A 13,211-nucleotide genomic window follows, 5' to 3' on the forward strand; every position below is an offset into this window, starting at 1 on the left:
CCCAGTTATCCCCAGTTCCTCCAGTTCCCCCAATTCCCTCCAGTTCTCCCAGTCCCCAGTTCCCCCAGTTCCCCCAGTTCCCTCCAGTTCTCCCAGTCCCCAGTTCCTCCAGTTCCCCCAGTCCCCAAACCTCCCAGTTATCCCCAGTTCCCCCAGTCCCCATTTCCTCCAGTTCCCCCAATTCCCCAAAACCTCCCAGTTATCCCCAGTTCCCTCCAGTTCTCCCAGTCCCCAGTTCCTCCAGTTCCCCCAGTTCCCCAAACCTCCCAGTCCCCAGTCCCCTCCAGTTCCCCCAGTCCCCAGTTCCTCCAGTTCCCTCCAGTTCCCCCAGTTCCCCCAGTCCCCCCAGTTCCCCAAACCCTCCCCTAATCCCCAGTTCCCCCCAGTCCTCTGGCTACCCCCAGCTCCCAGTTTTGCCCAGTTGCTCCCAGTCCCCCTCTAATCCCAGTTCTCCCTGGTCCCTGAGCTGTCCCAGTCCCCCCAAAACCGTTCCCAGTCACCCCAGTAACGAATCCCCCATTTTCCTCCAGTTCCCCCAAGTCCCTCCCAGTTCACCCCCAGTATCCCCCCAAATCCTCCCCAGTGCCCAGTTTCCTCCCAGTATTTCCCAGTCCTCAGCTCCACCCCGGCCCCAGTTTGCCCCAGTTCCAACCAGTCCCCCCCAGCTTTTCCCAGTTCCCCCCAGTCCCGGGGGGATCAGGAGCTCCACTCCCCCAAATCTCCACTCCCCACCAACCCCTGCTCTCAATTTCCCCTGAACCCCCAAATCCCCCGCGCCCCCCGAGCTGCCCCCGGGCCCCCCCTCCATCCCCATCCCCAGGTGGGGGTCCTGGGGGCATCCCCGCAGCCCCTCACCTGTGGTGACGTCAGTGGTCACGTGGTCGGTCCTTTTCCCACCTTGCAGCCCATAGAGGTGGAAGCGGTACCGGCGGGACGGGGACAGCCCCGGCACCGTCACCGAGCGGGACTCGCCATCCATGGGCAGGGCCTGGGGCTGGCCCTGGGCATCCCGGTACTGCAGCACAAAGGAGTCAAAGGAGCCCTTGGGGACGCTCCACTGCAGCCCCACGGAGTCTGCGGTGACGTTGGAGAACCTCAGCTCTCCCAGCGCTGGCCGGGCCGAGGGGGGCTCAGAGGTCGGGGTCTCGTTTTGGGGTTGTGCAGTTTGGAGATCGTCAGCTCTGGGGGGCTCGGTTGAGGTGTCCATTGGGGGTGAGGGCAGATCCTCGGGGTTGGCTGCAGCAACAACAGAGAGGGGACACTGATGGTTGGGGGCAGTGGTTTGTCCTTCCATCATCCATCATCCATCATCCATCCTCCATCCATCATCCATCATCCATCCATCATCCATCATCCATCCATCATCCATCATCCATCATCCATCATCCATCATCCATCCATCCATCCATCATCCATCATCCATCATCCATCCATCATCCATCATCCATCCATCATCCATCCATCCATCCATCCATCCATCCATCCATCCATCCATCATCCATCCATCATCCATCATCCATCATCCATCCATCATCCATCATCCATCCATCATCCATCATCCATCCATCATCCATCCATCCATCATCCATCATCCATCATCCATCATCCATCCATCATCCATCATCCATCCATCATCCATCCATCCATCATCCATCCATCATCCATCATCCATCATCCATCATCCATCATCCATCATCCATCATCCATCCATCATCCATCCATCATCCATCCATCCATCCATCCATCATCCATCCATCATCCATCATCCATCCATCATCCATCCATCATCCATCATCCATCCATCATCCATCCATCCATCATCCATCATCCATCATCCATCCATCATCCATCATCCATCATCCATCCATCCATCCATCATCCATCCATCATCCATCATCCATCCATCATCCATCCATCATCCATCATCCATCATCCATCATCCATCCATCCATCATCCATCCATCATCCATCATCCATCATCCATCCATCATCCATCATCCATCCATCATCCATCATCCATCCATCATCCATCATCCATCCATCATCCATCCATCCATTATCCATCATCCATCATCCATCATCCATCATCCATCATCCATCCATCCATCATCCATCCATCATCCATCCATCCATCCATCCATCCATCCATCCATCCATCCATCATCCATCATCCATCCATCATCCATCCATCATCCATCATCCATCCATCATCCATCCATCATCCATCATCCATCCATCATCCATCCATCATCCATCCATCATCCATCATCCATCATCCATCATCCATCCATCCATCATCCATCCATCATCCATCATCCATCCATCATCCATCCATCATCCATCATCCATCCATCATCCATCCATCATCCATCATCCATCCATCCATCATCCATCCATCATCCATCCATCATCCATCATCCATCATCCATCCATCATCCATCATCCATCATCCATCATCCATCCATCCATCATCCATCCATCATCCATCATCCATCCATCATCCATCCATCATCCATCATCCATCCATCATCCATCCATCATCTATCATCCATCATCCATCATCCATCATCCATCATCCATCCATCATCCATCATCCATCCATCATCCATCATCCATCCATTATCCATCCATCCATCATCCATCCATCCATCCATCCAAACAAACATCAATCCCTTCATCACTCCACCCTCCCATGGTCCCAGACATTTTTCCATCTCCAAGCCATCTCCAGTTTCTCCTCCCAGTTCCACCCATTGCTCCTTCCCCACCCCATCACAATCAGTCAAAAATCCCAGAAAACTTCTGCTCACTGATTGATACATCCTGCCTGCCTATTGACCAACACTCCATCACCCATGTATCCATATATCCATGTATCCATGTATCCATATATCTGTATATCCATGTATCCATATATCCATATATCCATATATCCATGTATCCATATATCCATATATCCATATATCCATATATCCATATATCCATATATCCATTTATCCATATATCCATATATCCATGTATCCATATATCCCTATATCCATATATCCATGTATCCATGTATCCATGCATCCATGTATCCACGTATCCATATATCCATATATCCATATATCCATGTATCCATGTATCCATGTTTCCACGTATCCATATATCCAGATATCCATGTATCCATATATCCATATATCCACATATCCATATATCCATGTATCCATGTGTCCATATATCCATATATCCATGTATCCATATATGCATGTATCCATATACCCATGTATCCATATATCCATATGTCCATATGTCCATATATCCATATATCCATATATCCATATATCCATATATCCATATATCCATATATCCATATATCCACATACCCATACATCCATTTATCCATATATCCATATATCCATATATCCCTATATCCCTATATCCATGTATCCATATATCCATATATCCATATATCCCTATATCCATGTATCCATATATCCATATATCCATATATCCATATATCCATATATCCATGTATCTATTTACCCATATATCCATGTATCCATATATCCATCTATCCATATATCCATGTATCCATATATCCACATATCCATATATCCACATATCCATATATCCCTATATCCCTATATCCATGTATCCGTGTATCCACCCATGTACCCAGCCCTCCATCCATCCTTTCCCCATCCACATCTGCCGGCATCCAACGCTGTTCACATCCATCCTTCTACTCACGGCTCCATCCAGCCCTCCGGGCATCCCTCCATGATCCTCCTTTTCCTCCATCTTTCCATCAACCTCTCCATCCCTTCTCCCATCTCTCCAACCCTTCCACCCTCTGGCCTTCCCCCTCACCTGTGACAACATCAGTGGACACGCGGTCAATCCTTTTGCCTCCCCTCAGCCCATAGAGGTGGAAGCGGTACCGGCGGGACGGGGACAGCCCCGGCACCGTCACCGAGCGGGACTCGCCATCGACGGCCAGAGCCTGGGGCTGGCCCTGGGCATCCCGGAACTGCAGCGTGAAGGAGTCAAAGGAGCCCTTGGGGACGCTCCACTGCAGCCCCACGGAGCTGGGAGTGACACTGGACACTCTCAACTTGCCCAGCACCACCTGCCCCTGGTCAGCCTCAGTGTGGGGCTGCTCCGTTTGGGGCTGTTCAGGTTTGTGCTCTTCAGGCTGGGGCTCCTCCGAGGGCGGGGGCGGCTGCTCAGGCACTGCCGTGTCTGTGATGGAGAGGAGATGGAGATGGGTGTGAGAATCGACATGTTCATCGAACCATCCATGAATCCATCATCCATGAATCCATCCATCATCCATCATCCATCCATCATCCATCCATCCATCCATCCATCCATCCATCATCCATCATCCATCATCCATCATCCATCATCCATCCATCATCCATCATCCATCCATCATCCATCATCCATCATCCATCATCCATCATCCATCATCCATCATCCATCATCCATCCATCATCCATCCACCCATCATCCATCCATCATCCATCATCCATCATCCATCATCCATCATCCATCATCCATCCATCATCCATCCATCATCCATCATCCATCATCCATCATCCATCCATCATCCATCATCCATCATCCATCCATCATCCATCCACCCATCATCCATCCATCATCCATCATCCATCATCCATCATCCATCATCCATCATCCATCCATCATCCATCCATCATCCATCCATCATCCATCCATCATCCATCATCCATCCATCATCCATCATCCATCCATCATCCATCATCCATCCATCCATCATCCATCCATTCTCCATCCATCCATCCATCCATCCACACTTTCATCTCCTGGATCATTCATTCCAGCCTCCATCATCCACACGTGGATTTCCATGTGGCTTTTCCCACAATTGATCCATCAGCTTCTCCCTCCATTGGATCATTCAATAATCAAACGATTGGATCTGTCAAACCACCGACTCCAACACCCATCATCATCATCATCATCATCATCATCATCATCATCATCATCATCATCATCCATGCATCCTCCATCCATTATTCTTCCATCCTTGACCCTTCCTTTATCCTTCAGCCAATCCTTAAATCCATTCTCCAACCCCCTTAACTGCCCTCACCTCCCAACCCTCACCCTGACACCCCTGCCCTTACCCAGGGCAAGAACCAGACCCGGGTTCAATTACAGGAGCCCCCATCTGGCCACTGGGGTGTTCATCACCAATCCATGCAATCCCCCCATCCACTGATCCATCACCCACCATCCTCATCATCCAACACCCAATGGCCATCGCTCCCACCCAGAGCTGCTCCCAACGCCCCAGCTCTGGGATGGAGGATGGAGGAGTGTGGGGGGGATGATGGATGATGGGTGATGGATGATGGGTGATGGGTGATGGGTGATGGATGGATGATGGATGGATGGATGATGGATGGATGATGGATGATGGATGATGGATGATGGGGGATGGATGATGGATGATGGGGGATGGATGATGGATGGGTGATGGGTGATGGATGATGGATGATGGATGGATGATGGATGGATGATAGATGGATGATGGATGGATGATGGATGATGGATGATGGATGATGGATCCCAGTGGTCCCTGACCAATGACTGTTCCCGTCTCACCTGTGATGACATCAGTGGACACGTGGTCAGTCCTTTTCCCATCCTGCAATCCATAGAGGTGGAAGCGGTACCGGCGGGACGGGGACAGCCCCGGCACCGTCACCGAGCGGGACTCGCCATCCATGGGCAGGGCCTGGGGCTGGCCCTGGGCATCCCGGTACTGCAGCACAAAGGAGTCAAAGGAGCCCTTGGGGACGCTCCACTGCAGCCCCACAGAGTCTGGGCTCACACTGGACACTCTCAGATCCTCCAGCACCGGCTGGGCTGGAGCGGCCTCAGATGTTGGGGCCTCAGTTTGGGGTTTCTCAGGCTCTGGTTCCTCTGAGGGCAGGGACAGCTCCTCTGGCTCTTCTGCAGCTGGGACGGAGAGAGAACAGTGATGGGTGCCTCCATCCAATCATCCATTCACACTTCCACACTTCCATACCTCGATATTCTCGACTATTCATTCTGGCCCCCATCCATCCATCCACCCATCCATCCATCCATCCCAACTTCCCAACCACTCCTCCACCTACTTCCTTCAGTTTGGACAGGAACCCGCCCAACATCCAGACCAGAATCTGTAAAACCATTCAGTTGTTCATCCTTCATGGATGGAAACTCATGACGATGATGATCATGGATGGCAATGATGAATATTAATGATGATCGTTAATTGTTGATGGTTGATGTTGATGATGAGTAATCATCATGATGGATGATGATGATGATGATGATGATGATGATGATGATGATGATGATGATGATGATGATGATGGTGGGTGCTGTTCAATGGGTCAGTGGAAGGGTTGATTGTTGACTGCATGATGCCAGACTAGCAAAGTGCTTGATGTGGGGTGGCGATGGGATGGGAATGGAAACCTTGGATTCACCCATCCCTTAATGGCTCTACCTCTCCATCCCTCCATCACTCTCTCATCCCTTCTTTCGTCTGACTTTCCCTCTCACCTGTGGTGATGTCAGTGGAGACATGGTCAATCTTCTTCCTGCCCCTCAGCCCATAGAGGTGGAAGCGGTACCGGCGGGACGGGGACAGCCCCGGCACCGTCACCGAGCGGGACTCGCCATCCATGGGCAGGGCCTGGGGCTGGCCCTGGGCATCCCGGTACTGCAGCACAAAGGAGTCAAAGGAGCCCTTGGGGACGCTCCACTGCAGCCCCACAGAGTCTGGGCTCACACTGGACACTCTCAGATCCTCCAGCACCGGCTGGGCTGGAGCGGCCTCAGATGTTGGGGCCTCAGTTTGGGGTTTCTCAGGCTCTGGTTCCTCTGAGGGCAGGGTCAGCTCCTCTGGCTCTTCTGCAGCTGCGATGGAGAAGGAACAGTGATGGGCCTGGGCATCTGCTTGTCCATCAACAAGTCCATCTCTCATCCACCCAATCAACCATCCAACCACCATCATCCATCCTTCCAATCCATGTCCATCCATTGCTCCAATCATGAGTCTTTCAATGACACATTTGTTTCAACCACATCTTTGACTTCTTCATCCATTGGATCATCCAACCATCAAATGACTGAACTGATCCTCAAAACCACAGATAAACTGACCCAACACCCATCATCCATCCATCCATCATCCATCCATCATCCATCATCCATGCACTGCCATTCCATTGTCCATCCATCATCCATTGTTCAGCCATCTTCCATCACCCATCATCATCATCATCATCCATCCACAATCGCAGTCATCATCATCAACACAATCATGCACTGATCCCTTCATCCTTCTACCTTGCCAACACTTCCACACATCTTCCATGACCAAGAGGGGAAACTGGGGAGAATTGGGAATGGAGGGACCAGAGATGGGTAATGGACGAATAATGGATCTGTCCAATTAAATAATGATGATGATGATGATGATGGATGATGGTGGGTGTTTGCCAGAGAAAGGCTCTATGGTTGGCTGGATGATGTTGATGTCAATGGGCACTGAAGGGCAGGTAGGGATGGGATTGGGATGGGATCTTTGATTGCTCCACCTCTCCATCCTTACAGCCACCTCTGCAACCCTTTCACTCTCTGACCTTCCCCCTTACCTGTGGTGACCTCAGTGGAGACATGGTCAATCTTCTTCCTGCCCCTCAGCCCATAGAGGTGGAAGCGGTACCGGCGGGACGGGGACAGCCCCGGCACCGTCACCGAGCGGGACTCGCCATCCATGGGCAGGGCCTGGGGCTGGCCCTGGGCATCCCGGTACTGCAGCACAAAGGAGTCAAAGGAGCCCTTGGGGACGCTCCACTGCAGCCCCACAGAGTCTGGGCTCACACTGGACACTCTCAGATCCTCCAGCACCGGCTGGGCTGGAGCAGCCTCAGATGTTGGGGCCTCAGTTTGGGGTTTCTCAGGCTCTGGTTCCTCTGAGGGCAGGGGCAGCTCCTCTGGTTCTTCTGCAGCTGTGACGGAGAGGGAACAGTGATGGGTGCCTCCATCCAAACATCCATCCAACACGTACCAAACAACCCATCCAAACACACCTCTAGACTTCCATATTCTGGACTATTCATTCTCGCACCTGTTATCCATCCATCCATCCATCCATCCATCCATCCATCCATCCATCCATCCATCCTTCCTTCCCATCACACATTCATCATCCAACACATCTCCCTACAGAATTCCACATCCATCGGGCTTTTTCTTACCACATCTCTACACGCCTTTATGCCTCACATCCCCATTTCTCAAAACCAATCTTCCATTCATCCATCATTAAATCCATTCTTGATGGAGAGATGATGAGGGAAGCATGGAAGGACAGATGGATTCATAATAATTGATGGATGATGCTGATGGTGATATATGGGAGATGTAGATGATGGATGACAATAGAGAGTCACTGGATTACTGGTGATGATGGATGATGGATGATGGATGATGGATGATGGATGATGGATGATGGAAGGTGTCAGTCAATACAGTGGTGGAAAGGCTGATGGTTGAACAAATGGCGCTGCTGGTGGCGATGTGATGGTGGCTGCCCTCTGGTGGGTATGTTATGGTAATGGGATCCCTTGGTGCCTCCATTTCTTGATCCTTCATCCCCCTGACCTTCCCCCTCACCTGTGGTGACCTCAGTGGAGACATGGTCAATCTTCTTCCTGCCCCTCAGCCCATAGAGGTGGAAGCGGTACCGGCGGGACGGGGACAGCCCCGGCACCGTCACCGAGCGGGACTCGCCATCCATGGGCAGGGCCTGGGGCTGGCCCTGGGCATCCCGGTACTGCAGCACAAAGGAGTCAAAGGAGCCCTTGGGGACGCTCCACTGCAGCCCCACAGAGTCTGGGCTCACACTGGACACTCTCAGATCCTCCAGCACCGGCTGGGCTGGAGCCGCCTCAGATGTTGGGGCCTCAGTTTGGGGTTTCTCAGGCTCTGGTTCCTCTGAGGGCAGGGGCAGCTCCTCTGGCTCTTCTGCAGCTGGGATGGAGAAGGAACAGTGATGGGTGCCTCCATCCAAACATCAATCCAACATGTACCAAACAATCCATCCATCCCCACTTCTAGACTTCCCTATTCTGGACTATTCAATTTGCCATCCATCCATCCATCCATCCATCCATCCATCCATCCATCCATCCATCCATTCTTCCCATCTCACTCCCAACATCCAACACAACTCCGTAGACAAATCCACATTCATTGGGCTCTTTCTTAACACATCTCTACACGACTTCACACGGTCCACCCCCATTTCCCAAAAATCTTCCATTCATCCATCACTGAATCCATCCTTGATGGAGAGAGGATGAGGGAAGCATGGAAAGACAGATGGATTCATGATAATTGATGGATGATGCTGATGGGGATATATGTGAGATGAAGATGATGGATGACAAGAGACAGTACCTGGATTGCTGGTGATGATGCATAATGGATAATGAATAATGGATAATTGATGATGGATAATGGATGATGAATAATAAATGATGGATAACGGATGATGGATAATGTGTGATGGATGATGGCTGGATAATGGATGATGGATAATGGACAATTGATGATGGGTGATGGATAATGGATGATGGCTGATGGATGATGGAAGGAGTCAGTCAATAGAGTGGTAGAAGGGTCAATGGTTGATCAAATGGTTCTGAGGCAATGGCTGCTCTCTGGTGGGTATGAGATGGGCATGGGATCCCTTGGTGCCTCCATTTCTTGATTCTTCATCCCATCTTGATCTTCCCCCTCACCTGTGGTGATATCGATGGAGACACGGTCAATCCTTTTGCCTCCCCTCAGCCCATAGAGGTGGAAGCGGTACCGGCGGGACGGGGACAGCCCCGGCACCGTCACCGAGCGGGACTCGCCATCCATGGGCAGGGCCTGGGGCTGGCCCTGGGCATCCCGGTACTGCAGCACAAAGGAGTCAAAGGAGCCCTTGGGGACGCTCCACTGCAGCCCCACAGAGTCTGGGCTCACACTGGACACTCTCAGATCCTCCAGCACCGGCTGGGCTGGAGCGGCCTCAGATGTTGGGGCCTCGGTTTGGGGTTTCTCCTCTTGGGGCTCCTCTGAGGGCAAGGCTTCTTCAATGCCTGCATTGGAGAGGGGATGGTGATTGGCATGGGCATCCATGTGTCCTATGAAATATCCATCACTTCCACCTAATGGATCCATCCAGCCATCCATCCTTCCATCCTTCCATCCTTCCCATCACACACTCATCATCCAACACAACTCCCTACACTATTCCACATCCTTCGGGCTCTTTCTTACCACATCTCTACACTCCTTCACCCATCCCATCCCCATTTCTCAAAATCAAACATCCATTCATCCATCATCAAACACATTCTTGATGGATAGAGGTTGAGGGAAGCATTGAAGGGGAGATGGATTCACGGTAATTGTTGGATGACTGTGATAGAGCTGGTGGAGATGAAGGTGATGGATGACAATAGATAATTCCACGACTGCTGGTGATGGAGGATGGACAATGAATGATAGATAATGGATGATGCATAATGGATAATGGATGATGGCTGATGGATGATGAATAATGCATAATGGTTGATAGATGACGGATGATGGATAATGAATAATGGATGATTGGTGACGGATGATGGATGATGGATGATGGATGGATGATGGATGATGAATGGATGATGGATGGATGATGGATGATGGATGGATGATGGATGATGAATGGATGATGGATGGATGATGGATGATGGATGGATGATGGATGACGGATGATGGATGATGGATGGATGATGGATGGATGATGGATGATGGATGTATGATGGATGATGGATGATGGATGATGGATGATGGATGATGGATGATGGATGGATGGATGATGGATGATGGATGATGGAAGGTGTCAGTCAATACAGTGGTGGAAAGGCTGATGGTTGATCAAATGGTGCTGCTGGTGGTGATGAGATGGTGGCTGCTCTCTGGCGGGTATGTTATGGTAATGGGATCCCTTGGTGCCTCCATTTCTTGATCTTTCATCCCCCTGACCTTCCCCCTTACCTGTGGTGGCCTCAGTGGAGACATGGTCAATCTTCTTCCTGCCCCTCAACCCATAGAGGTGGAAGCGGTACCGGCGGGACGGGGACAGCCCCGGCACCGTCACCGAGCGGGACTCGCCATCCATGGGCAGGGCCTGGGGCTGGCCCTGGGCATCCCGGTACTGCAGCACAAAGGAGTCAAAGGAGCCCTTGGGGACGCTCCACTGCAGCCCCACAGAGTCTGGCCTGACACTGGACACTCTCAGATCCTCCAGCACTGGCTGGGCCGGGGCGGATTCAGATTCCGGTGGCTCAGTTTGGGGTTTCTCCTCTTGGGGCTCCTCTGAGGGCAAGGGATCGTCAATAACTGTGTTGGAGAAGGGATGTATATTGGCATGGGCATCCATGTGTCCTATGAAATATCCATCACTTCCACCCGCCACCTCATGGATCCATCCATCCAACCATGCATTCTTCCCAGCACACACCCAACATCCAACACAACACCCTAGACAATTCCACAACTATTGGTCTCTTTCTTACCACATCTGTACACCTCTTCTCCCCTCCCAACCCTGTTTCTCAAAAACAATCCTCCAGTCATCCATCATTGAATCCATCCTTGATGAAGAGAGGATGAGGGAAGAGTGGAAGGAGAGATGGATTCATGATAATTGATGGATGATGGATGATATATGGAAGACGAAGATGATGGATGACCAGAGATACTTCCTGGATTGCTGGTGATGATGGTGGATAAAGAATGATGGATGATGGATGATGAATAACTCTTGACGGATAATGGACAATGGTGGCTGGATGGATGCATGGATGATGGATGATGGATGAGGGATAAGGGATGATGGATGGATGATGGATGGATGGATGATGGATGGATGGATGATGGATGATGGATGGATGGATGATAGATGGATGGATAATGGTTGATGGATGATGGAAGGAGTCAGTCAATAGAGTGGTGGAAGGGTCAATGGTTGATCAAATGGTTCTGAGGCAATGGCTGCTCTCTGGTGGGTATGAGATGGGCATGGGATCCCTGGGTGCCTCCATTTCTTGATTCTTCATCCCATCTTGATCTTCCCCCTCACCTGTGGTGATATCGATGGAGACATGGTCAATCCTTTTGCCTCCCCTCAGCCCATAGAGGTGGAAGCGGTACCGGCGGGACGGGGACAGCCCCGGCACCGTCACCGAGCGGGACTCGCCATCCATGGGCAGGGCCTGGGGCTGGCCCTGGGCATCCCGGTACTGCAGCACAAAGGAGTCAAAGGAGCCCTTGGGGACGCTCCACTGCAGCCCCACAGAGTCTGGCCTGACACTGGACACTCTCAGATCCTCCAGCACCGGCTGGGCTGGAGCGGCCTCAGATGTTGGGGCCTCAGTTTGGGGTTTCTCCTCTTGAGGCTCCTCTGAGGGCAAGAGTTCTTCAATAACTGTGTTGGAGAAAGGATGGTGATTGGCATGGGCATCCATGTGTCCTATGAAATGTCCATCACTTCCACCTAATGGATCCATCCATCCATCCATCCATCCATCCATCCATCCTTCCTATCACACACCCAACAGCCAACACAGCTCCCTACACTATTCCACATCCTTCGGGCTCTTTCTTACCACATCTCTACACTCCTTCACCCTTTCCTCCCCCATTTCCCAAAACAATCTTCCATTCATCCATCACTGAATCCATCCTTGATGAAGAGAGGATGAGGGAAGCATGGAAGGAGAGATGGATTCATGATAATTAATTGATGATGGATGATATATGGAAGACGAAGATGATGGATGACCAGAGATACTTCCTGGATTGCTGGTGATGATGGTGGATAAAGAATGATGGATGACAGATGATGAATAACTCTTGACGGATAATGGACAATGGTGGCTGGATGGATGGATGGATGATGGATGATGGATGAGGGATAAGGGATGATGGATGGATGATGGATGGATGGATAATGGTTGATGGATGATGGAAGGAGTCAGTCAATTGAGTGGTGGAAAGGCTGATGGTTGATCAAATGGTTCTGAGGCAATGGCTGCTCTCTGGTGGGTATGAGATGGGCAAGGGATCCCTTGGTGCCTCCA

The 13,211-nt window shown here is 51.0% G+C and overlaps 1 protein-coding gene across 1 annotated transcript in view; it reads right to left on the reverse strand.

The window, feature by feature from the left end:
• Positions 1-13,211, reverse strand: part of LOC148217611 (tenascin-X-like) — a gene marked incomplete at its 3' end in the record, with an annotated part of 53,063 nt that overhangs the window by 16,748 nt on the left and 23,104 nt on the right. Inside the window, 8 exon segments of the mRNA XM_088158544.1 lie at positions 856-1,236; positions 3,853-4,224; positions 5,635-5,991; positions 6,586-6,942; positions 7,683-8,039; positions 8,707-9,063; positions 9,837-10,181; positions 11,125-11,412. Of these exon segments, the coding sequence (XP_088014670.1) occupies positions 856-1,236; positions 3,853-4,224; positions 5,635-5,991; positions 6,586-6,942; positions 7,683-8,039; positions 8,707-9,063; positions 9,837-10,181; positions 11,125-11,412 (2,814 nt within the window).

The sequence above is a fragment of the Sturnus vulgaris genome, unplaced genomic scaffold (genome assembly GCF_052056855.1).
Source record: "Sturnus vulgaris isolate bStuVul1 unplaced genomic scaffold, bStuVul1.hap1 Scaffold_547, whole genome shotgun sequence".
Classification (NCBI taxonomy): Eukaryota; Metazoa; Chordata; class Aves; order Passeriformes; family Sturnidae; genus Sturnus; species Sturnus vulgaris.